At 40.0% G+C, this 27,389-nt stretch overlaps 1 protein-coding gene and 1 long non-coding RNA gene across 2 annotated transcripts in view; one reads left to right on the top strand and one right to left on the bottom strand.

Moving 5' to 3' along the window:
- The window catches only part of LOC128882825 (uncharacterized), an 18,349-nt gene extending 9,970 nt beyond the window's left edge, over positions 1 to 8,379 (bottom strand). Inside the window, exons 1-2 of the long non-coding RNA XR_008458574.1 lie at positions 8,258 to 8,379; positions 7,292 to 8,168 (exon numbers count right to left, since the gene is read on the bottom strand). This is a non-coding gene — a long non-coding RNA (uncharacterized LOC128882825). The remainder of the gene's footprint in view (positions 1 to 7,291; positions 8,169 to 8,257) is intronic.
- LOC128882817 (uncharacterized) overlaps positions 1 to 27,389 on the top strand; it is a 91,716-nt gene that overhangs the window by 63,032 nt on the left and 1,295 nt on the right. The window contains exons 5-6 of the mRNA XM_054134583.1: positions 8,264 to 9,225; positions 24,467 to 27,154. Of these exons, the coding sequence (XP_053990558.1) occupies positions 8,264 to 9,225; positions 24,467 to 27,154 (3,650 nt within the window). The remainder of the gene's footprint in view (positions 1 to 8,263; positions 9,226 to 24,466; positions 27,155 to 27,389) is intronic.

Below are 27,389 nucleotides of genomic sequence, written 5' to 3'. Positions count from 1 at the left end.
TGTACTAGCAGCTCATTTCGATTTCACATATTTTTCTTCTTTCTTGTAGATTTTTATAGGGATCTTCTATTTTTCAATGATAACTCCTTGAGTCCTCCTGTTTTGAAATTTTTTATCGGATCTCACTTCTTTTTACAAATCATTTATTATATAGAATCTATTTTAAATTTATAAAAATAAAATTGATATTTCTGTAAACTCTGCATAAGAAGTCTAAATTTAAAACATATTGCTGATATAAATATAATCAATAATGCAATAGTGTAAAAAGTTTTGACACTTGGCAGGTTATGAATGATGACATCTATTTCGACTCTCGACGCTCGATGGCCGACGAGCCATGCCGAACCGAATGATTCCAAGAGTCGACGAACGACACTCGGCTTTTGCTTAGGTCCTATTGGCTAAGGGTTGACGACGGGAAAATAATACGAAAAATACGAAATTACGAATAATAATAAGAATAATCTTAGTTGTTCGTGGACCGATTTTATTGAATTTGGTTTTATTCGAAGGCTTATATGCGGTTTACATAAGAAAAATGCTTTTAAATTTAGAAAATATTGCAGGCGTGTTGAGATATTCATGAAAGAAGTTTCAGGTTAGGTTGGAATGGACCATCTCTCCTGTAAAAGATACGTGGTAGCTCCAACGCCAGGTATATGTACGCGGTGACGAATAAGTTTTCATTTACTTGGCGCCGAGACGCTACCGCGTCTCTAGATAAGGAATTTACCAAACGCAATTAATCCTTTCACATTTAGTTGCATATGTATTCCTGATAATGCCCTTTGCAACTATGCAGGGTGTCCCAAAAATATTGGATATCCTTGAAACAATGTCAAATTGAATTCAGACAAATTGGATGTCTTTCAAACAACTTCTTGCTTAGCGAAAATGTGGCCCGAGGTTTCGTTAAGGAGATATTAAGCGAAAACCCCGAGCAATCACAGCGCGAGTATGTCGGTGGATCGCCTGCGGTAGCGTAGGCTCCGCAGATACTCCTCCGGCATACTTGCACTCTGATTGGTCGTGAGTTTCTGTTTCTGAAATATCCCCTTAATGAAGCCTTGAATACCATTTTCGCTAAGGAAAAATTGTTTCAAATCACCACCCCACCTGCCCCGGAACCACCCCTTTCAAGGTCCTCCAACGTTTTTGGGTCATTCTGTATATTGCTCATAACTATTGTTATTGCATGAAACCTATTGGTTATAGATTGGCACTAAAAAGTGTGAATTAAAATAATTTTTGAAAAAAAAATATAACCGACTTCGAAAAAATATTAAAATTGCACTAAAAAGTATGAAATAATTTCTATTTCATTTATATTAAATGATATTGAATAATATATTAAATTTTTATTTCCTTTATATTAAATTATGTTAAATAACCTTTTCATAGTCGGCGCAAAATTAAAATTACTTACATTAAAAATTACCAAATTTGGTTTAACTTTTTGTCGGTAGGACAAAACTTACGTTCTTAAATTATTGCTATCGTCATACCTACTTTAGACATCATATACATTAACATTATTCAATATTCCCACCTCTATCAAAGACTATACCAACCTACTCAGACATTATTTTCATAGAGAGAGATTTAATATACATTAGCAGTAATTTTCCACCCCCAGGCCCCGCGAAAAAGGATGCCCCAAACCTACTCAGACAGTATTTTCGAGTAGATAGTACACATGTATACATTAACAGCATTCAATATTGCCGCCCTCACCAAAAACTAACTCAAGCAGAAATTACAAATTATTGATATAGCGTCGACTACGAAAAGGTTATTTAACATAATTTAATATAAATGAAATAGAAATTATTTCATACTTTTAAGCAATTATATCTATGTAGAACTAGTGGGTATTCATATCAATTAACTAGAAATTATTTCATACTTTTTAGTGCAATTGTAATATTTTTTCGAAGTCGGTTATATTTTTTTGCCAAACATTATTTTATGGTTGTTTACGCCTTCAGGAATGCTCCCTAAATCTTTATGTTTATTTTTTAAATTGTGTTAGAATTCCATTCCGCTTTACTTAAGTTAAACTCATAATCACTCCGCCAAAATAAATAATTAAATTTTCTTGACACTCTATCATAAATAACGTAAACAGACTTTCTATTTTAAACCGGCATGATTATTTCTATTACTAAAACACCTTATTCTGGTTTAGAGACAGCGAAATCCATTGCAACTTTCTAGGCCGATGGTATACCAAGTATTCATCTCTCGATTATGTTCGACAAACCAAATAACTCTTATTAGAAATCGAAAGCGTTTCGACCTGATCACTCTGATCTGCCATTCCTTTTACGAGCGAACACTATAACTTAGAATTATTATCGAAACCTCATTATTGATGGAATGTAATTTTACAAATGTATTTATTTTGTTCATCTTTACTTGAAAACTATTATCAGTAACATTTACTGTGCAATATGAATATGGATATTAATAGATCAAATATAAATATTAATATCAAATATAATATCAAATTCGGTCTGTCTCTGATTTTATTTAAAAAAAAATACTATTTTAAGAACTAGAGTCGTTGTAAGTACAAGACACGACATACTTTAAAAGAACAATTTTTGAACAATTTTTAACTCAAAATTCTGTTGATTGTAAAGTCCTATTAAAACTGGATAATATTATAAATGAATAATTAAAAATGTATATTTTCCCAGAATTCAAACAAAATGTCGGATGCAAAAAATAACATAACTTCTTACATAAACAGTTAATTATCGTAATATTTATACTGAATATTTTGTACATAAAATTTTATAACCAAACGACAGGATTCAAGTGTAATTAAACCAAATTTAATTTGTGACTGGTCAGTCGTTACCTTGATTTGTGCAAATTCTCAAGTCTGTCGAATTTTATTGTATACTATTACATAACAAACGTTGCAAAAAAATAACAAACATGTTAAATGTGGAATATATACTCGGAAATTTATATTTAGATGTTTTAATTGACAATCTACATTGTGAAAAATGAAAAATGCAAAGAAAGATGGGAAATAACTGTTTCGATGCGAGGGCGATTTTGATTTCCTTATTCATCTATGTATATCTTTGTATAATTTGAAATTATGAATTTATGAAAATATACATTATATTTTTAAAATATTTAATAGCGTGCTAACGGTCACATATATTTAAGTAGGCGAACGTTATCCAGGGTATCATTGAAATAAACTGACCACTCTATAGGAATATTATTTTCTTTACCTTCAAGGTTAAAAATGCAAAGTTAAAAATGCAAGTACTGTTATCGTTTTTCTTGTGTTAGTAGTAAAATATAATAGTTCTTGATGCAATCGGATAAGGCAGCTCGACATTGTATAAAGTGAAAGGAGGAGAAATGTCCGTTCTAAGATCAAACCTTTGTAACTTTCTAGACATTCTCGCAAAGTTCTGTCGCAGAAAGTTCTTTTGCTATAACTTAAAAAGGAAGCGATTTCAAAAAGATGTCATCGCCATATGAATTCCACCGATTGTGAATTCCTGGCTTCTGTTTGTCATACACTTGTTGTACTAGTATTGGCCAAAGATGCTCAATTGGATTTAAATCCGGGTACTGTGATGCTAAATAATTCAATAATAATTCTATTTATTCGATCCGTCCAAATTAAACTTTTTTTTGTCTGTAAATATGACGTGTTCTCATAATTCTGGTTTACAGAGAAATTTTTTAGCAAAATGCAATCGTCACTCAATATGACACTAAGCAAGCTGTAGACTTTTCAAATATTTTATGAACTTGTGTTTATTTTTCTTCTTGATTTACTTTTGCACGAGATTTTAATCACATTCTAATTGAAATCTATGGACAATTTAGGATGACGAAGCTTTTGTTCTTAATATATATTTCTATTCATAAAATAAATATATATTATATATAATAAATGTATATAACATAGCGAATGTGTTGTCTTGATTTCTGCATTTTAATCACTTGGAAATTTGCATTTGCGCTTGACCTGTACTTTGAAACAACTATTTCTAGACTGGCATACCCTCAAACATAAAATAAATACAAAAGTTATAACGAGCTGCAGATTATTTGAAAATTCCAGGGGCGATTATAAGCCTGTGCCAGCAATTACTTCTGACTCGACCCGATAGCAATGCACTCCAAACCTATATTTATTCACAGTTGTTGGACGCAATTTTTAAGTAGGTTCTTTGGTATTTCCCACCAGATATGCACAATAAGCAATAATGATTATTCCCTCAGTCATAGGACTTTCTTAAAAGTCATGAAAAATTTGTTATCCCATGAAACCCCCTACATTCATTTCGTAACTATTATACAGAATAACTTTTTACAGAAGAGAGAGGATACCAAAAGCAGCTACTATTTTGCAATTTAAATTGTGCAATTAAAATTTTGTTTAGAAGAAAAATTCAAGAAAATCGAGATTTTTATACATGTAACAGATGTCGTGTATTATTTAAAGAAATATATTGTTTTATTTTGCACGAAGTTTCTCAAAATTAAGAAAAGGCAGAAAAGAAACAGTTGATGACATTTTTGTTAGGCCGAACTAACAACTCCAGACGATTTTGTGAATGGGGATCCATTTCTATAGGACTTCAAAACTTTTGAAACAATAAAACTCCATATAGATAAATGGAACATTAATAACACTAGTTTACAGCCAAAATGTACATTCAATGCCACAATTTTTTTCTTATGTATTTTGGCCTTCTAAACTCGAAAATCGCAAGAACAAATTTTTCTATGGATAGGTTTCTTTTATATGAATTTTTCAATTTTTTTCGATTTTTTTCTGACATACGTTCACATTCTAGGCCATATATCGTGTCAGAAACGTCCAATTGGGTCGCACAAGATGCCATTTTAAAGATGATCGAATTTCCAACAATTCCTTTTTACATTATTTTCCAACCGGTTCAATAGTTTAAGTGTTACGAGCCAATATGTATGAAAAACTTTGATTTTTTCGGCTAAAATAGAACACGAATACTTCTTCCATCGCCATGGAAAAATAGAAATTGTCAAATTATGTCCAGTTTCTAATTGTTTACGTATAGATCGCACTTTTACGAAGAAAACAAGTTTTTGTTGAAGAAAATCTATGGATAGATACCGGAATATACAAATAATTTCGGCGTTTGTTTTGTATTCTGTTATTCGTTGGGTTCGTTTCTCTGATGAGGAACCAAATGTAGTCTCCCAACATTCTTTCATCCCAATATCCTTGATAGCGCGTTTCTGACTCAAGATATGGCCTAGAATGTGAACGTATGTCAGAAAAAAATCGAAAAAAAATTCAAAAATTCATATAAAAAAAACCTATTCATAGAAAAATTTTTTCTTGGGATTTTTGATTTTAGTAGGCCAAAATACATAAGAAAAAAATTGTGGCATTGAATGTACATTTTTTTTTTATTTTGTCAATTAGTGTTATCTTTTCTATTTTTTTGCCAAGTGAACAATCGATTGAGAGGTGATTCTTGCACATTCGACACAAGTTGATGGTGTGTTGCAATAATTTTTTGCATGACCATGTCGTTGGCACTTGGCACATTGCGGAATGTTTCTATTAGCTCTTGGTGGTTCTACTTTTATTTGGGTATTACATACCACGCTGATATCATAAATTTCTGTATTATTTTTATCTTGTTCAAGTTCAATGAGAAACATTAGCAATGGTGTTGATGTGCCACATTTTGTCCAGTTGATTATGTTTCCTACCCTCTGCCCTTTTTCTAACAGGTCTGCTTTTATATATTCTATATTGAGTTTTGGGTGTAATCCCTTTATTACTACTTTGAATTTTTTTTCTGTTTTTGGCTGATAGGTATAGTAATTTGCGTTTTTATTTCTTAGGATTTTAATTACTGTTCTATAACGGTCTGGATTGAGCATTTGCAATTTAATTTGATTTCCTTTCAATTGCTTCATTATAAATTCATTGGGTCCTATGTGTTGTTTTAGTGTTTCTATTAATGGATCAATGTTAGGGGTCTCTATGAATATTGGTGGTGGTTTTATGATATGAGTAGAATCTTTTTGTACATTCTCGTTACTTAGTTTTTGTAGTAGTGCATACCTGATTGATGTTTGTGGGTCTTTTAGCCATTTGGTATTTGCTTTTGCGTTAATTAGTCTTATTTTTGTACCGAAGCTTTCCAGATCTGTCTTCGTCCCTCTTTTTCTTTTTAGTTTAGCCAGTTTCCATTGTTCATTGATAGTTTTTTCCAATTCGGTCTCTTCACTTGAGGTGTCTTCAGAGCAATCCATAGTTTGTGGTTGATTGTGTGTTAACGATGTCGGATTTTCGTTACTCATTATTTCGCACTTTACATGCACTAATTTAAACTAAATATAAATTGAATATCCTACCCAGCTTACATCGAGTAGCCAAACGGTTATGGAAGTTGTTTGAATTCATTCACTTGTTACGTGTCACCGTGATCTGTTTGTATATGTCGCAGGGAAACGATAAAAATAGAGATTTGATCAAATCTCTAAGGTAAATTCACGGGAGATGTTAAAATAACAACTCCGTAAGGTCATTTCCCTAAAGAAAGTAAGTGATTTGATCAAATCCCATAACTGTTTTAGTGTAAAAATGAAATAATATTGTTTAGATATTGAAAGTATTTATTTAGTAAATCATGCGTTATTAAAAGTAGAATAGGTAATACAACAATACTCATAGAAACATAAATTATTTATTCGAGACTAATTAACAAAACAAATAGGTACTTAAGCTGATATTTTAAAAACCAAAAAGAATATTTTTAGGGAATGTAATTAATAAACAATAATGTTTACTCATTTTTATTAAAACAAAAGATGTGCTTGTGAAAAAGTAACGTACATACTTTGTAACTCGAGATGTCACAAATCAACAACGTGTTTTAATAAAAATGAATGAACGTATTTATTGATTAATTACATTGAGACCGATTTACTTTTCTCGACAATCAGTAAGATCTAATTTAATTAATAATCTGAATATGTTATTTTGTCGAGAGAAGAAATCTACCCGGCGCGGCCTGGATCAAGGGCTGCCGGGGCTCTAAAGAATAAAAATTGAATTTATGTAAAATAAAGATGTAGGGCGCCAGCCGATTTTACGGCAAATCGACAAACGGATAAGTAGACTCACTCAGGGTGGGTGAGTTGGACGACCCGTGAGAGGTAAGAAAGAGTGGAAAGTATAATAGAGAATGAAATAGAATAAAGAAAGTATATTATTCAGGTAGAATGAGATTTTCCAACTTACAGTATTTGTCGATGGATTACGGCTATCTATAACGGCTCGTACAGTAAGTATAATCTTCGCTAATCGACTACTTGTCGAAACACTTCTTAAAATAAAACTAAATTAATATAATACAAAATACAACGGTAAAATATAAGAATGTAAGGTGACGCTTGCTCAGCTCGGTACGACTTTTCTGTATCAAATCTCGGAACAGAGTTCTAGGATCGAACGCGATCGCACGTGCTCGACGCCGGTTCTCCTTGCGGGTATTTTGGCAATTACCATGCCTACCGCACCGATCTTGTCGATAGTTGAGTGACCGCGCTTTTCGAATGTTAAGGAGTTTTACTTTCATGTCACAACATTCACTAAAAATATTTAAAATTTCACTAAAAATATCCTTTTTGTGTTTTACAATATCAGTTTAAGTACCTATTTCTTTTACTAATTAGTTTCGAATAAATAATTTATGTGCCTACGACTATTGTTGTATTACCTACTCTACACTTAATAACGCATGATTTACTAAATTAATACTTCTAATATCTAAACAATATTATTCCATCTTTTCACTAAAACAGTCAAGGGATTTGATCAAATCATATTATTTCATCTTTTCACTAAAACAGTTAAGAGATTTGATCAAATCACTTACTTTCTTTAGGGAAATGATCTCACAGAATTGTTATTTTAACATCTTCCGTAAATTGATCATTTACCTTAGGGATTTGATCAAATCTTTATTTTTATCATTTCCCTGCGACATATACACTGTACTGTACTCAATCAGAGCGACACGAGAACACGTCCGTTCAATACAACGGTTAGTGGAACACTGACTGTCAAATTTGAGATAAAAAATCTCGCCACTTCAAGATGTACCATTTAACGCTTTCTGAAAAAATATACAAATAGCTACTAGACAGCTATAAACTATGAGCCCTTGTTATACATCTTGATAATAACCAACTGCTTGTTTCTTACCATCAGGAATCGCGACACCACGGGAATCGACAAGGAATCACGTGCTTCCAACACCTAGCAAAGCAGTATCGACGATAATAGACCGCCTGCAGCCTGTACCAGAGGCTCACGAGGGTTTGACGAGCTTCGCCGGTGTGTGGTCGGAATTAATACTCCATGACATCGCCTCCACGATCCACCCGACTCATCAACCCAATCAATGCTGCACAGGAAAAGCGAAGCATCCCGAGTGTTACGAGATCCGCGACGAAGATGGCGGGTGCGCGAATTATTGGCGATCAGTGCCGGGTCTGACAGTGCACAAATGCAACTTCGAGACCAGAGAACAGATGAACGGTGCGTCAGCCTACTTGGACGGTTCCCATATATACGGGATTACCGACGAGAGGCTCCATCGACTCAGGACCTACACTCGGGGGAAAGTGGATATCTCCGCCTGCGAAATTTGCAACAGCACCAACGACAAAGCCCTGGGCACGATATATGCAGCGTTCTTGAATGAGCACAACCGCATAGCCGAGAAGCTGTCCGAAGCCAACCCCCATTGGGACGAGACGAAGCTGTTTCTGGAAGCTCGTCGACTAGTCGTAGCTCAGATTCAACATGTCACTATGAACGAGTACGTACCGAGTATTCTTGGAGAAGGGGCTCGAACCGATTCTGAGCTGATGCCAGTCCCCAGCGGATTTTACAACGGGTACTCGTCGTCCAACGTCGGAGGAACGTACGACGCTGTCGCATTGGCGGCTCTCCGCGCTCTGGTGTCGCTCCGCAGACACGGGATCAACGATGCCACGAGTCTGGAGGACCACGTGGTCGCGTCAGCCAATCGCGTGAACCTAGATCTCAGCCGCTCTGCTTACGAGCCTCAGTTGGACGCGAACGCTCATTTCGTTCACGTGGGCCGCGATCATGGGATTCCTGGATACGTCCAGTTCGTCGATTATTGTTCCGGAAACAATTCCACGGTAGGTTCTCACGATTTCTTTATCGAGTTATTCGTTTAATCATCGTTCAGCGAAACACAGCACTTGTAAATAATACCACGTGGCTTGCAGTAGCGGAATATGGCAGTGACAAAACGGACAATTACACTCTCCAACTCGATTTTTTTTCCGCGATATCCACTAGGTGATTCTTATAGGGTTCCTCGTCCTAAATACGAATCTAAAAGTGAAATTGCTCCATCACCCTTAGTTTTCGAGAAATACGAGATTTTGTAAAAATGGTCGATTTTGAGATAAAACGTAGTAGTACTTGAAAACTACGAACACTAGAAAGTTCTATTTAGTCTTAAAAGATAGAGAAGTGTTTTCTGAATATGAAGACATATTCCTTTAGAATTATTTGCTCTTTTGAATGCCTGTAAATGAACACGGAATTTCAAAAAGGTGATGATGCGTGAATTTTTCACGAAATACTTTTGTATTTTAATGAAGAGTTATACACCTAGGTCGATTTTACACTCCGTTATCGGATTCTGCAAACATTTCTGAAGAGAAAACCACCCGCGGTAAATGTTGGGACGGTTTCTAATCCATACGGTTTGACAAAATGTCAACTCGGAACGCATGAACGGTGTTTTGCCGCTGCACAGCCATTGCTCGCTATGTTTCGGTCAGTCAGAGCCATCGTTACGGGATTCGCCTAATCGGTGCCACGCGCTATCGGTTTTTGTATTACATTTACATGTTCCAGATAAGTAATTCTTCAATTTTTTTTTTTTTTTTTTAAATAAGTGCTTTACGTCGCATCCACTGCAAGGTCATTAGCGACAAAAATGTTCTATATTTTCTGGAATAAGTTGGTGTCTCTTAAATATTGGATGGTGTTATGAACATGGTCTTCAGAAGTTAGGGCCGAGTCTGGTTTTAATTTGTTTTTTCTTCTTTCGACATCGTATCTTCGGCATTCAAATAGTAGGTGATTTATTGTTGTTCTTTTGTTGCAGAGGGTGCATCGTGGAGGATCTGTTTTCTTTAATAAGTATTCATGTGTTATTTTAGAGTGACCTGCTCTGAGTCTAGTCATGATTACTCTTTCTTTTTTGTTCAAGTTGTGAGTGGGTATTGGTTGATAGAAATCTTGCACTATCTCGTGGATTTTGGTTCTTTGATTGGAGGTCCACAGTTTGTTCCATTCTTCTCTTGCTATAGTTTGTGTCGAATTTAGGATGTTTTGGTTAGGGATGAGTTTTCTAATTTCATTTGGAGGGATGGAGATTGCTTCTTTCGCTGAGGCGTCGGCTTTTTCATTTCCGGCGATTCCTTGATGGGATGGGACCCAGATGAGGATTATGTATTTACCATTGTCGGATAGTTCTGAGCAAGTTTCTTGTATGGCTTCTATGTTTTCATGTTTATGTTTAGTATGTGTGTTCTTCATAGCGGTAACTACGCTCATTGAATCTGTATAGATAACATGATATTGGTGGCTACTTGTGTAGGTGTAATGAAGAGCATCTAGGATGGCGTATGATTCAGCTGTAAATATTGATGTTGCTTTGGGGAGTCGTTGTTTGGTGACGAAGGCGAATCCTACTCCTTGGTCAGTTTTTGATGCATCGGTATATATTTTGTTGTAGAGTATGTATTGGTTGTTTAGTTCAAGAAATCTTGCCTTGTGTTCGATGTAACTTTTATGGTCTTTAGGGGTTTCTGCAAGTTCCGTGTTGACTTGCGGGGTTTTGAGAGTCCAAGGTGCTATTTTACCGTAATTGCGTTCAATAATTGGCGTTGTCTTTATTTCGGGGAAATTTGGATATTTCGTGATTTGGATGTAGAATGGTGTTATGGAGTTAGGTCTTTTTACCTACAGATTGGAGTATCTGTCAGTGAATACGTTGTTGAAAGTCGGGTTGTTTGGAGTGGAAGAAATTTTGATTGCGTATTTAAGGCTTAGGAGCTTTCTTCTTTGTTCCAGGGAGGTTTCTTTTGTTTCTAACAATATGCTGTTAATTGGGCTTGTACGATAACTTCCAGTGGCTAATCTTAGAGCTATGTTATGGATGGTTTCAATTTGTTTCAATGTGGAGGGTTTGGCTGAATTGTAAATTATTGATCCATAGTCTATTTTGGATCTGATTAGAGCTTGATATATTTTTTGGATGGTTTCTTGATCTGCTCCCCAGTTGATATTGGATATAACTTTGATAATGTTTAGTCGTTGTCCGCATATTTTTTTTAGGTGATTCATGTGTGGTATCCATGAGAGTCTTTTATCAAAGATGAGGCCAAGTAGTTTTATGTGTTGTACCAATTTTATTGTTGTGTTATTCAGGTAAATTTGTGGTGGGTTATGATGTTGGTGGCGTTTTCTCGTGAATATGATATATTGTGTCTTATGAGGAGAAAATGTGAGGCCTGATTCGTCCGACCATTTCTGAAGGCTATTTATGCTTGACTGTAGAAGTTCTGTAACAGTATTTATATTTTTCCTGCTGCAGGATATCGTAAGGTCATCTGCGAAAAGATTAACCTATACAGGTGGTTTTATGTTTGTAGCGATATTATTTATTCCTATTAAAAATAGTGTTACGCTGATTACAGATCCTTGTGGTACTCCGTTGAATATTTCAGTCGGCTTAGAGAGTGTGCCGTTGACTCTGACTTGGATTGATCTGTTTTTAAGAAAGTTCTTTATGAAAGCCAACATGTGTCCATTTATTTTTGCTTCGATTAATGTTTCAATGATTTTGGATCTCTGTATCGTATCGTATGCCTTTTCTATGTCTAAACAGACTAGTCCAAGGTGCTCGTTTTTTACGAATGTGTCACATATGCTGGTTTCTATGTTGATGAGTACATCCGAGTCGAACGGTATTGGCGGAAGCCGTATTGGTACGATGCCAGAATGTTGTTTAATTCTAGAAACCATCTTAGTCTTGCATTGACTATCTTTTCTATGATTTTACACATTGTGTTCGTTAGTGCTATGGGTCGGTAACTTCCTGTTTCATGTTTGTTTTTGTTTGCTTTCAATATAGGTATGACTATAGCATTTCTCCATTTGTCTGGAACACTTGGTGGGTCCATATTCCGTTAAATATTTTGAGGAGGTGGTTTTTTCCGATCAGAGGGAGTTGTTTTAGAAATTTATTTGGTATGTTATCCGGGCCTGGAGAGGAGTTTTTTGTTGTTAGGAGTGTGTTATTTAGTTCTTCTATTGTTATTTTTGCATTTAATATATGGTCGTTGGTATCTTTTTTTGAGTTTTTGCTATAATGGGACGTGTTTGTGATGTCTGGTGGTTTTTCCTTTTTCTCAGTTGGTGTATTGTAGTTGTTGTCGATTGAATTTTGTTGGAAAGTTTCTGAGAGTGTATCGGCTATGTCTTTCAAGTTGGTTACAGTTTTTCCATCGCCTAGATTAAGAAATTGAATTTTTGTAGTGAGTGCTTTTCCATCGATGCTTTTTATTTTCTTCTACACTTCAGTTGTTGACGTTTGATTTGTGATGCTAGATATGTATGTTTCCCATGATTGCTTTTTACTTTGTTTAATAGTTTTACGAAAGGCAGCACGACATTTTTTGAAATTAATTAGATTTTCTGTGGTGGGTTTCTTTTTAGCTGTGTTAAAGGCTGTGTAAAAGGCACAGGGAGCTGTGACTCCCTGTATAATTGCAAATGGGATTATCAGGAATACATCTGTAACTACATGTGCAGGGATTGATTGCGTTTGGTAAATTCATTGTCGAGCTGCACCAGAGCATAGCAATTTCGCACCAACAATGGTTTTATAAACAATAAAAGTGTCCATAAATTTTTGCAAATGGGAACATCACGAATTCATGTATCATGAAATACGGAAGGTTCCATCGCGCTCGGTAATTTCCTCACCGAGTTACATCATATAATAGGAATTTTGCGATGACAATAGTTATAAGCAATACAGAAATTTATAAATTTTTGCATCTGTGATCATTGCGAAAACCTCTCCGGCAGCAAAATGTAAGGGGTTTCATCGATTTCATCGGTTTCAGGCCAAACATACGTGAAATAGTACGCTTTTTGCGATAAAAAGTGATATAAAGTGGTACAAAATAAGACAAGGACAAATGTTTTGCTATGGGACCAAATGGCAAATGCTCTTCCAGATGCAAGATGTTTCAATCTGATTGGTCCATCCGTCTCGCAGTAAGAAGCAAGACAAAATGTTTCTGTTTAAAAAAAAAACGGGTAAAAAATGACAAATCACAAAATGTTTCTGTTACGCGACCAATTGGAAGAAATATTCGACAAGATGCAAGAGGTTTCACTCTGATTCATCAAGCCATCTCGACGTAATCGGCAAGCATACTTAAAAATCACGGTTTTTTGGTAAAAATACGGGTAAAAAATGACAAATCGCAAAAAGTCTTGACAGCAGGATCATCGAGGGAACATGCTCTACAAGATGCAACAGGAATCGTTCCGATTGATCAAGCCATCTCGGCGTAATCGGTGAACAGACATAAAAAAAAAAATATATATACACATGTCGAATTGAGTAACCTCCTCCTTTTCGAAGTCGGTTAAAAAGTACTCGCGTCGGCAACTTTTTGAACTTCGGTATTTATTTACAGGCATTCAAAAGAGCAGATAATTCTAAAGGAATATGTCTTCATATTAGGAAACACTCCTCTATCTTTTAAGACTAAATAGAACTTTCTAGCGTTCGTAGTTTTCAACTAGTACTACGTTTTCTCTCAAAATCGACCGTATTTACGAAATCTCGAATTTCTCGAAAACTAAGAGTGATGGAGCAATTTTACTTTCAGATTTGTATTTAGGACGAGAAACTCTATAAGAATCACCTAGTGGATATCGGGGAATTTAAAAAAAGTTTAAATTTGTTGGACAGTGTTATTTTTGGAAACGAAGATATTTGTTGTTTTATTAACGTTTTACACAGACACGTGGTAGGAGATCGTGGTCCTACGTCTATATCCTTCTCACGGGCCATTCCCTAACTAAATGCCCTCTACCAACCGTCTTTCACCTGTGCGGAATTATCAGTGCTACCAACATCCTTACCTTAATTTCGCACAAGTCTTAATTTAAATAAAAGTTTACAAAAATTACGAGCGCAGTCCACGCCTCCCCTTAATTTTAGTAGAACTTTTTATAAAACTAAAAGAAAAATAACATATTACTTGCATGTAACTAAAAAAAAATTATACTTTTGGTTTCTTTGACTCTTAATCTAACATGAATTAAATGCTTAATCTACTACACGTCCTAATCTATCACTTTACTTTCAAAGTAATTCAATTTTATGCGTTCTAACCAGAGATGGGTAATATTTGTACAATAAATATTTTAAATACTATTTCAAATAATAGATTCTTCATAATTCAAATAAAATAATATTTCAAATGGGATATAAAATTTCAGCAAATAAAATATTTTATTTTGATAATCTAACACATAAAATAAAATATGTTTCATTTTAATAACATAAAGCATAAAATAGAATACTTTCCATAGTTTTTAATTTGAAAATAAACATATGTAGTATGGCATAGTATTTAGAATATTACAATTGTTCGCAATTTTATATCAAAATAAAAAAAAAATTATGTTAAACATTGATTTTTAGTCGTAATTGAGTGTGTTGAAAACGCACTTTCCCATAAGAGTTCACGTTAAAAAGTGAAAAATTGAAACATTTATTTCTTAGCTTTTAGGTACCCTAGCTTCCCCAAAATTTGTGTGGGTGTTTTTGGGGAAAAATCTAACCCGTATACAAATTTTTATAATTTTCTTGGCGTTATTTCTATTTGCACTAGAGCCTCCTTAATTAATTTTTTTCTTTTCGTCTCAAATGAACTGTACCGCATTCGACACACTTCAAATATATTTATTCATACAGCACATAAACGATTAAAGCAATTGAACTCGAAACAAAACTATAATTCACTGTAATTTGAAATACCAATTTAATTTCTTCAACAGGCGATGTTTAACAAAAATAAAAATACTACGTTTATTTAGTATTACCAAATAAAAGAACAGATTTATTATGAAATTATTGATACTTGTTATAACTTTACCATATATCAGAACATTTATTTGTATGAAAACGCCACTATGATGTTACCAGTAGTTACCAGATTTTTAAAACAGAATTCGATCGAATGTTGAATTCAAAGTATAGGAGTAGTAGGACATACTTATCCTAAAACTAATATTAGGTTGGGGAAAAAGTAATCCATTATTTCTCCGCTAGATGGCTGTAATGATATATATCTCGTAAAGTATTAGTCAGACAACTTCGGGTTTGTGCTCGTTCGAAAAGTGACATTCTGTACTACAAAAAATTCTTCTACAGTTTTGTGATTGGTTGATTCAGTTGTGATTTATAGGGTGTCAAAAATGGAAGTTAACAAAGAGAAAATTCAGTACATTTTACAATTTTGCTTTGATAAAGGCGAAAATGGAAGGCAGGCGGCTGAAACTGTGAATGGAGTTTATGGAGTATATACGTGCAATTTTGGTTTCGTCGATTCCGTTCCGGTATTTTCGATGTTAAAGATGCACCTCACACAGGTAGACCCGTCGTCGAAAATGTCGGTAAAATCATGGAAAAGATCGAAGTACACCGGCATGTTAGCTGTCGTAGCATCCCCTAGAAGCTAAAGATCGATCATAAAGCAGTTTTAAACCATCTCCATAAAGCTGGATTAAAAAAGAAGCTCGATGTCTGGATGCCACACGAATTGACGCAGAAAAACAAAATGGATCGAATTTCCATTTGCGAAGCTTTGACCAAACGGAACGAAATAGACCCATTTCTTAGACGGATGGTGACTGGGGATGAGAAATGGGTCACATACGATAATATTATGAGAAAACGATCATGGTCAAAGCGCGGTGAAGCGTCTCAAACGGTGGCCAAGCCAGGACTTACAGCCAGGTAGGTTCTTCTGTGCTTATGGTGGGACGGGAAAGGAATCATCCACTACGAATTGCTTCCATATGGCCAAACACTAAATTCGGACCTCTACTGTCAACAATTGGACCGGTTGAAGGTAGCGATTGACCAGAAGCGGCCAGAATTAGCCAACAGGAGAGATGTTGTGTTCCATCAAGACAATGCCAGGCCACACACGTCTATAGTGACTCGTCAAAAACTCCGGGAGCTTGGTTGGGAAGTTTTAATGCATCCACCTTATAGTCCGGACCTGGCACCAAGCGATTACCATCGTTTTTTAGCCTTGCAAAACTTCCTTAGAGATAAGAAATTGGCATCCAGAGAAGATTGTAAAAATCGCTTAGTCGACTTTTTCACCAATAGAGACCAGGGTTTCTATGAGAGAGGCATTATGAAATTACCCTCAAAATGGCAACAAATTATCGCACAAAACGGTGTATTTGACTCAAATCGGACAATCCGAACCATGAAAAATAAAGACTTGAAATAAAGGTAAAAATAATGAATTACTTTTTCCCCAACCTAATATTTTCCAAGGTATTCAGTTGTTAGAATACATAACCTTTTGTAATAAGATAATTTACAAGTACGTATAAAAAGTAGACCTTTTCTTATTAATTAACAACGCTACACGAAGTTATAATTCATGACTTTGTGTGACCTTATGCGATATTATACATTATTACATACCGTTAGAAACATAACTCATAAAACAGACATACGGTCATCTTCATAATACAAAATGTATCAAAAATATTTTGTTTTAATTTATGGCATTTTATTTTTCGTAAAACATTATGAAACTTTTCTTCCTATTATTTCCCTGTATCAAGATACATTTAGAAGCAAAGTGTTGAACAATTATAATATTGGATACACCGTGAACTCGACTTTCTCGACTTATTCAACTTTTCTTTTATCATATTTGTGAAATTGCATTGCAAGTGGCAATAGTATGTGCCGATTAATCAACACTCTTATTTAGTTAAAAGAAATTATCATGCAAGTTTACGAATAACTGAAGAATCATTACATTTATGAACAATCAACAGTACTTTCTACATGTACTACATCTACTTTCTGTATATTTTAGGGGGACAATGATTGGAGTTGGAGTTGGAGTATAGATTTTAGCCCATACCGAGCACTCAGTCTCTGTGGACCATTGTACTCGGGCCCTTGCGGGCGGGCGTTAAGGGGTCGAGGGGGAGAGGCCGACCTCCTGTGCGAAGCGCAGGAGTTCGCCGATTCCCCTCTCTGTCACTCTGAACGTTTCTAGGTGCCTGTCACCTAGGATCGTTTCCCTAGAATCCTCAAATGCCCTGCACCCAGCAATCACATGCAGCGGGGTTTCATCCGCTTCTCCGCATCTAGGACAGGTGGGGTTGTCCTGCAGTCCCAATCTAGTTAGATGCCTTCCAGTGTGCCAGTGCCCCGTGACCAGCCCGACGACAAGCCTGAGCCTATCGCGGTCCAGTCTTACCAGTGCACTACCCAGTCCACTGGAAAGTTGCTCTAGCATAGCCCTCGTGTGCCTCATTGCCGGTCCATGCCTCCAGAGGTCCAGAAGGCGGCCCTCTGCCCACTGCTTGTTCAGTGTTTTTACATGGCCGGCTGGGACACCCACGGAGCACACGATCGCATTCTCGGTCCCTCTGGTCCCTTGTCTGGCTAGATCGTGTGCTTTTTCGTTCCCTCGGATGGCGGCGTGCCCTGGCACCCAGATGAGATTCACCCTGTTGTCCCTGCCAAGCTGGGACAGGTCTACACAGCTTTTTGTTGTCGCTGAGGTCACCCTTACTTTAGTTAGCGCCCTCAGCGCAACCATACTGTCGCTGCATATATAAATGTGCTTGCGTCTGTATCCCTTGTCCCGGATCGCTCTAGCGCCGGCCCAGATCGCAAACATTTCTGCTTGGGCTACGGATGTAGACAGGCCAAGGTGGAATGATAGCTCCATCCTGGGCCCTCCGCACCATGCCCCCGCACCTACTCCTGTCTCCGATTTGGCCCCGTCTGTAAACCAAACTAGCCCTCCCGGGGACAGTACTTCCTCTTCGCGTTCCGCCCATGCTTGTCTGCTGGGGAAGCGGACTGTAAACTGGTGGTGGAATACGTGGGCAGTCGGGCAGCGATCACCCCCGAGGCTGAGTACCTCGTGGAGGTCCTCGGCCTGTTGAAGGATGCTCGCATGACCTTGTCTGCCCCTAATCCATCTTCCACTCACGTGCAGTCTGCAAGCTGTGTTTCTTGCCTCTGCCATCGCCGTAACATGCGGTGGTGGCAGATTTAGCAGGGCGCACATTGCCACTGTTGGGGTGGTTCTGAACGCATCCGTGATACCCAACAACGACAACTTGAACACCCTATCCAATATCTTCCTGTTCATGCTTCGACTCAGCGCGGGCCACTAAACAATGGAGGCGTAGCAAAGTTGGGGGACTAATATGGCGTTATGTAGGCATTTTACCATTTCTGGTTTCAGTCCCCAGGATTGTCCAAACATCCTCCTGCAGGCCCAGAAGGTAGCCGTTGCCTTTTGTGCCTGTCTGGTGATGTGGCTTTTCCACGTGAGTCTACTGTCCAGGGTAACTCCGAGATATCGGACCTCCCTGGAGAGCTTGAGCTCTGCGCCGTATACTGTGGGAAGCCTCAGTGTGAGGTTCCTTCTTCTTGTGAACAGCACCAGCTCAGTCTTAGTGGGGTTAACCCTTAAGTTCTGAGCAAGGCCTACCTTTCTATCTTGTCCAGGGCAGTCTGCATTTTACTAGCGATCCTGCCCGGGTGATTTCCGACAACAGCTATACAGATGTCGTCCGCAAACCCTACCACTTTCACGCCCAGCTCTTCGAGTTGTACGAGAAGCCCGTCGACCACTAGCAGCCACAGCAGGGGGGAAATTACGCCCCCCTGCGAGCAGCCCCTGCCGACTAGGGCCCTGATCTCGATCCCGTTGAGACTGGTCGTGATGGTCCTGGTGCTCAGCATGCGGCGAAGCCAGTCGACAATGGTGTCGTTCACTTGGAAATGTCTAGCCGCTGAGCAGATTACATCGAAGGAGGTATTGTCGAAGGCTCCTTCAATGTCGAGAAAGGCGCACAGGGTGGACTCTTTCTTGCCGAGCGACCCCTCGATGGTCCTGACTAGGTCGTGAAGGGCCGTTTCGGTAGATCTGCCCGTCCGATACGCGTGCTGGTAAGTACTCAACGGGTTTAACGTCAGCACTCCATCCCTGATATACCTGTCAACCAGTTGCTCCAGCGTCTTCAGCATGAAGGATGTCAGGCTGATAGGTCTAAATGCCTTGACGGTGTCATAACTGGTCTTCCCCGGTTTCGGTATGAATACCACTCTGACTTCCCTCCAGGCTTTAGGCACGTATTTCAGTGTAATACAGGATCTGTAGATCCTTAGCAGGTGCCCGACTAGCTCCTCCCCGCCCTCCTGCAAGAGGGCAGGGAAGATGCCACCAGTCCCTGGACTTTTGAATCTATCGAATGATTCCAGGGCCCACTTGATCCTGTTGACTGTGACGATTTGCCTCGCCGTGCCCCAATCCCTCGTCTCCTGGACTGTGGGCTCGCTCCATCTTGGCAATATCCCACCGCTAATCCTGGACTCGGGAAAGTGTGTCTCCAACAGGTGCCCTAGAATGGACTCCCTGGTGTCAACTGCCGTACCGTCTGGGAGTAGCAATCCTCCCAGCTCGGTGCGGGGTCCTTGGAGGAAGATCCTTCGGACCCTGGCAGCCAAGGATAGGCTGTCCATTTCCCCGCAGAAGCTCCTCCAGGCCCTGGTTTTGGACTCCCTGATGCGCTTCTTATAGCTCCTCTGCAAGGCCCTATAAGCCGCCCAGTCAGACTCGCCCATGGTTTTCCGGGTCTTATTTAGCAGCTTGCAAGATTTGGAACGGAGGGCGGTTAGCTCTGAGTTCCACCAAGCTACTTTTTTGTCCTGCCTACGATTCTTAGGCGGGCAAGAGACTTCATAGGATTCTATCACGGAAGAGCGTAGAAAATCTACTTCTTTTTCTATAGACCCTATGGTCCCGGGGCGGTCTCTCAGACCCCCTAGCCTCAGACTTAGTTCTTGCTTAAAAGAGCACCAGTCTGTGGCACTGGGGTTCCTGTACTCTGCTACCCTAATTGGGGTTGGCCCTATCGCTAATTTGAAGGATATACGACGGTGGTCCGATAGTGTGTCTTCCTCGTCCACTCGCCACTCCCTTATCCACTGTGCAACCGCTCGTGTTCCCAGTGTAAGATCAATCACCTCTTTCCTGCTGGAGGTAACGAATGTAGGCTTGGATCCCTTATTTAGGATATCCAAGTCCGTAGAGGAGATGTACTCTAAAAGGTCTCTCCCCCTGTTGTTGATGATAGAACTCCCCCATATTATATGGTGCAAATTCGCGTCGCACCTTATCAATAGCTCCAGTCTTTTTTCCTTACAGTAGGTAATTAACTCTCTGAGTTCCCTGTTTGGTGGTGGTTCCTCAGAGTCATAGGGGACGTAGGCTGAGCAAACGCCTTAGGGCGCCGAGACTACGGTTTACGTAGATGCAGGCCCTAGGTCCTGGTTCCATCCGCGAGGGGGTGCTTATTAACACCCCATGCTTGGTAGATATCCCTCTGATCAACCCCTTGTACACCCAAGGTTCTTGGATGAGGGATATATCTGTTTGGTCCACTGCAATGCCCCGGCTTAATCATGCAAGTTAATCTGCGAGCATCTAAGGCCGTCCCCTACCACATTGGTAGGGGCCATGCCGATCCTCGCTCGTTGACGCGTCGGGGAGTATAGGGGGTCACGGTTACTGGCCATTTCCCCTCCATTCCTCCCCGCCTCCGGCCTTCTTCTGTGGATGCCCTAAGAGAGTCTTTTGTGACCCTCTTTGGGCCTCCTCTAGGCCCTCCCTAATCAGGGCTTGGTTTTTGGAGGGCCTACCCCTGCCCCGCAACCCCGAGCCCTTTCTCCCCCTTCCCCTCTCAGATGCGGGTCCCTTTCCCCTCGAAGGGCCGGCTTTTACCGCCACCCTCGAGGGTCCGGGCCCCCCATTGAGGGTGACATTAGTACCTCTTGGTACTTCGGTTACCGGGTTCGTGACCGGTGGTCCAGGTTCCGATGAGGCCGGAACGACCTCCATCGGTTCCCCAGCCCCGGTTCCATCCCCCTTCGCCGGTTCCGCACCTTTGGGCGAGGGTCCCCCGGTCCCCACCCCGGTCCGGGTACGGGTCTCATAAAAATGAGCCCTTCCCAGCCCGCAGTGGGGCCTGAGCTCCTCCCTCAAGACCTTAAGGGATTCGGCGTCTACGCCGAGCACCATGTGCGTAGCGCTGCCGGCCACCTTCCTGTCCCACAGCCTCCATAGGGAGGTCCGTAGGCCAGGGTTGGCATGTCTTAGCCTCCTCAGGATGACCTCGGTGCTCTCCACCATCATGGGAACGACCCCTGTCATCCTGCTGAGGCTTGGGAGCTGCTCCCTCTCCAGAACTTGGAGTGAGGCTCCCTCCCATGGCTTTAGGCCCGGGACGGTCTTTTTTAGCCATCCCTTGGTCTCATCGTCCGAGCAGGTGATCCACAGGAGCCCCTGCTCGAACTTTACTCCCTCAAAACGAGGGGCCTTCTCCTCTGCATCTTGGGCCTTCATGAGCCCAAGCTGCATCTGCTTTGCCTTCCCCTCGGTAAGCAACGCCTCGGGGTAGCCAGAGAGCGCCACAGTCGCTCTCCTGCCGCCCTTCAGCGTCTCGGCGTAACCAGTTGGGGAAGGCAATTTTGCCTTCTTTTTCAGGGCCTGAGGAGGGGTCTCTTCATCTGATCTGGGCCTTTTTAAACCCTGATCCTGAACCCCTCCCGAGTTCCCTGCCACTTCGTCCGAGTTAGCCGCCTCAGAGGCCGACAAACGCTCTGCCAGTTTGGCTTTGCGCGCCTTCCTCTTAGCGGCTCCACTCTTCTTCTTCCATATGGGTTTGGTGTCTGTGGATTCCGTGGTCCCAGTCGGTGCCGGGCCCTCCGCCTCCACAGACAATTGTGGTGTGGCCATCGACAGCCCTCGCGTCAGCTCGGTAAGTACCTCGCCGACACAGAGGTCCGCCTCAACCACACCGGGCGTAGTCGAAGGTCCCCCTGTCGGGGTCCCTTCGCGTTGAGGTGTAGATAAAAAAGCGTGTGGTTCCATAAGATTCCCACGAGAAGGGAGGAAATATTCTGTCCGCCCCCGCAGAGCCTGCTTGCAGGGGTAAGGCTAAAATACAATGGGGTTTCGCCTGGTGCCCCAAGGGCATCGTTCACGACACCATCACCCCGGTGCCATCCAGCCCTCGGCATGATAGCTTACACCTTGGCTTGGGGAGTTGGTCCGCGGTGGGGCCTTGGTTCCCCTAGGCCGGGTTTTGCGCCAGCCGGATCCCTTATAGCCCTCACTGACCCTGCCACCTCGGCCTCCCCGACCGATCACGGGTTGAGATCCGCACCTCGGTACGGGTCTGACTTCGGCATGCCTGGCCGTTCCCCTATCCCCCACACGGGGACGCGCCCGGTAGGTACTCAACCTCATCCTCTCCCCCCTTTCGGGGATGGGACCGAGAGGACAATGATTTGAATACTTCTAAAATATTACAAATAAATTTATGACAAGAAAATTTGTCTTTTATGACATTACCGTTGTTATAGATAATATAAATACAACACGAATAAATAATAAAAAATGACAAAAATAATGGTGTATTTCAAATTTGTGTAATCAAAAGTCAATGAAAATTACTTATAAGTACATTGCGGATCTTTATGTAAAATAAAATCTTTGTAAACGTACCTATAAAAATTGAACCTAAATAGGAATTTATTTTATTCTGCAAATATTATAACATGAACTTTACTTTCAATCTTTTTTATATTCTTGCGCATTCAAATTTTCTATAAATGCATAAAGATCCGTAGTCTACTTACAAGCCATTTTTCCATACCATTTTTGTTTTATTAAAAAATAAAATCTTGAAGCGTCATTTCGAAAACCGTTTATAAATAAAAGGTATTATTTTTTCATTACAAAGTTATGTCAATCTAAACATTTTTAACGTTTCAACAATTTTATTCTGGACTGCTTCGGAAACAGTATGTAAAATTAATCTAAAAGTAAAATTTAGTGTCTATAACACAAAGATAAATGTGTAAAAGAAGTAACTATTAGGTTGTCCTAAAAGTTTCTTCCATTTCAGTAATAAGTAATACATACATAATATTTTACGTCTAATATTATATTATTGAATTGCGTACGATTCATTTTGCTCCATTTCTGTTACAATATTAGCATCTAAGAAATTAGGTTGTCTATTTATATGAACAGTGCCACTTAAAATAACTGAATGCAAATCACGGAAGAAACTTTTGGGACAACCTAATACATACATATTTACGTACATGTATGTAGTAGTAAAATTTTAAAAATTACCCTTAGTTAACAAAATACAAGAACCAAATAATCTATTTCAAATAATAGATTCTTCATAATTCAAATAAAATAATATTTCAAATGGAATATAAAATTTCAGCAAATAAAATATTTTATTTTGATAATTTAACACATAAAATAAAATATGTTTCATTTTAATAGCATAAAGAAGTATAAAATAGAATACTTTCCATAGTTCTTAATTTAAAAATAAACTGTGTATGTATGATGCACAGATGGAGAAACTATTTATTGGAAATATTATGATTTCTTGCGATTGAAGAATATCTCTTTCCATCATTCATTTTATGAAGATTCTTAATAGAAGTATTCATTGAAGAACTACATTGAATGTATGTTTATAATGCAGAGGAAAAGTACTTCGTTCGTTTTAGATTACCAAAATAAATATATTTTTTATCCAACTTCGAAAAAGGAGGAATTACTCAATTCGATATATATTTTTGTTATACTATAATTTAGTAAAATAAAATATTCCGAACTATGGTACAAATATTTTCAGTGTTTTTCAAATAAAATATTATTTGAAATATTATCTTAAAATTTCTTATGACAAATAAAATATTTTATTTAAAAAAATACTTGCATGATCCGAAATAAAGTATTTATTTACTATTTACTATTTAAAATACGTATTTTACCCAGCTCTGATGATAATACAGTATTATGTCGAATTTTTGTTAAATTGCTTACAAACTTCTAAATAATATTTAGAACTCGACTAAATTCCCCTAATGATAATTCTACCAATTCCTCTTGTCCGAAATGAACAGTTTTATAACAAATTTACATAATTAAAACAAGTTTGTTTTTAAATTCCCAGGTTCAGGACTTCAAAGATTTGGGAAGCTTCATGCGGCCGGTGCACGCGAAGCTGCTGGAATCAATTTACTCTCGGGTGGAAGACATAGACCTCCTTCTGGGTGGAATTTTAGAAATTCCTACGAAGGGCGCAGCAGTGGGCCCAACGTTCGAATGCCTCCTGAAGAAACAGTTAATCAAAACTAGAAATTCCGATCGATTTTGGTACGAGAACGACATTCCCCCTTCGGGACTGAGCTCAGCCCAACTTGCCGAGATAAAGAAAGTTTCGTTGGCTGGTATCCTCTGCACGAACACGAACATTCGTAGGATTCAACCTAAAGCGTTCATCCAACTCGATCCGTACTTGAACGCCAGGATCAGCTGCGACCAGCATAGCGTGCTAGACATAACTCCGTGGCAAGAGGAGCCTCTGCCGGAACCAGTTAAAGAAAAAGTCATCGGAGCGCCTGTGATTCCAGAATTCGTACCTGAACTCAATCCTAGCCTCTTGGCAGCGGCAGTGAAGAAAGCGGAAGCTGATCTGATCGAAAGGAAACAACTGGAATACAACTCATGGTTGGAGCAAAGAATAGCAGACCCGAAATCGCCAGCTGGCACGGCAGCTAGTTTTTCCAAAGCCAACAGAGACGCCCTGTTGTTAGCAAACTCGTCGATCATGTACGAGCTGGCTACCAATGAGATTTTGAACGGCGTGCACGGTCTGAAACGTAGGAAACGACAGGCTTTTGACACCACGGACAACATTCTTGGTTTCCCCAACAACGACTTCTCCGATTTACTGCAAAACGTTGACATATCCGGATTCCTGACCCACAATAAGCCGACGAACCACGAGGAAGTCGAGTGCCCATCAGACGACAGCACCTGCGACCCAACCACACCTTATAGAACCCTTTCCGGTCACTGTAACAACCTCCGCAACCCCAGCCTCGGGAAATCATTGACGACCTTCGCCAGATTGCTACCTCCCGTCTACGAGGACGGAGTGTCGAAACCAAGGGTGACATCGGTTACGGGAATACCTTTACCCAACCCGAGAGTAGTGTCCACCGTGATTCATCCTGACATCTCTCATCTTCACAATCGGTATTCGCTGATGGTTATGCAGTTCGCTCAGTTTTTGGATCACGATCTCACAATGACACCAATCCACAAAGGGTTCGCCGAGTCTATACCGAGTTGTCGTTCCTGCGACTCGCCTCGCACGGTACACGCTGAGTGCAATCCTTTCCCAGTGCCTCCCGGCGACCATTACTATCCAACGGTAAACGTTTCCTCTGGCGCGCGAATGTGCTTCCCGTCCATGAGATCGCTGCCAGGACAACAGCGTCTGGGGCCACGCGAACAGATCAACCAGAACACTGGTTTTCTGGACGCTTCTGTGATCTACGGAGAGAACACTTGTATCTGCAACGTTCTTCGCGGCTTTAATGGTCGCATGAACGTCACGCAAAGTCCCCACCGCGGGTCGAAGGACCTTCTGCCACAGTCGGCGACTCACCCCGAGTGCAAAGCAAAGTCTGGATATTGTTTCATCGGAGGTGACGGACGTGCGTCCGAGCAGCCAGCCTTAACAGTCATGCATACTTTCTGGATACGCGAGCACAACCGAATCGTGGAAGGTATGAGACAGGTGAATCCTCACTGGGACGGTGAGAAGCTGTTTCAGCAAACCCGTCGTATCGTCAGTGCGCTGATGCAACACATCACGTACAACGAATTTCTACCGAGAATCCTCGGCTGGAACGCCGTCACTCTGTACGGATTGAAGCTCCTACCTCAGGGCTATTACAAGGAGTACTCGCCTACTTGCAATCCGAGTGTCCTCACCGAATTCGCCACAGCAGCTTACCGAATTGGGCACTCGCTCCTGAGACCTCATCTACCAAGAATGGATCGCAACTACCAGAACATCGAACCGTCCATTTTACTGCGCGACGGTTTCTTCGATCCTGACGCGCTCTACCAGCAAAACATGTTAGACGAGATGATTCGAGGATTGGTGGCCACCCCTATGGAGTCTCTGGATCAATTTATAACCGGAGAAGTGACCAATCATCTATTCGAAATTCGTGGCATTCCGTATTCAGGAATAGATTTGATAGCGCTGAACGTGCATCGCGCCAGGGATCACGGGATACCGTCCTACAATAACTACAGAGCTCTGTGCAATCTGAAGAGGGCTACCACGTTCGAAGACTTGTCGAGAGAAATGGCGCCAGAGGTCATAGCTCGTATGAAACGTATCTACGCCTCTGTAGACGACATAGATTTATTCCCCGGCGGATTGAGCGAAAGGCCGCTTCAAGGAGGACTCGTCGGACCGACTTTTGCTTGCATAATAGCTATACAATTCCGGCAGGCGAGGAAATGTGATCGTTTCTGGTACGAAACGGACGATCCGAATATCCGATTCACCGAACATCAATTGGGGGAGATTCGCAAGGTCACGTTGTCCAAAGTTATGTGCGATAACATGGACGAGCATAACGACATGCAAAGAGCAGCGTTCGACCTGCCCAGTAATTTCTTAAACCCACGCGTTCCATGCAGTTCCATGCCGCAGCTAGATCTGTCCGCCTGGAGAGAAACGAGACACGGTTGCCAAATCGGTGGAAGAAACGTTGCCTTGGGAGAGTCTGGGTTTCCCACACCTTGCACTAGCTGCGTTTGCACAGCCGAAGGCGTAAGTATCTATTAGATTTCCAACGTTACTCGTACTACAATGTTTCGCACATGATAATTCTGGTTTTCAACCGAGAAAATATGTTACATCTGTGGCAACTAGCAACTTTATTAGTGATCATACAGAATAAGTTTTATTTGCATAAGATTGTATTAGACAAATAAGTGTACAAACACACTTTATATGAAATGGCATAATTTTGAAAGATAAACAAGCAAGTCCAAGACTGTAACCT

Source organism: Hylaeus volcanicus, unplaced genomic scaffold (genome assembly GCF_026283585.1).
Source record: "Hylaeus volcanicus isolate JK05 unplaced genomic scaffold, UHH_iyHylVolc1.0_haploid 12192, whole genome shotgun sequence".
Lineage (NCBI taxonomy): Eukaryota > Metazoa > Arthropoda > Insecta > Hymenoptera > Colletidae > Hylaeus > Hylaeus volcanicus.
Note: the sequence above shows the minus strand (reverse complement) of the source record. Positions and strands in the feature narration are given on the sequence as shown.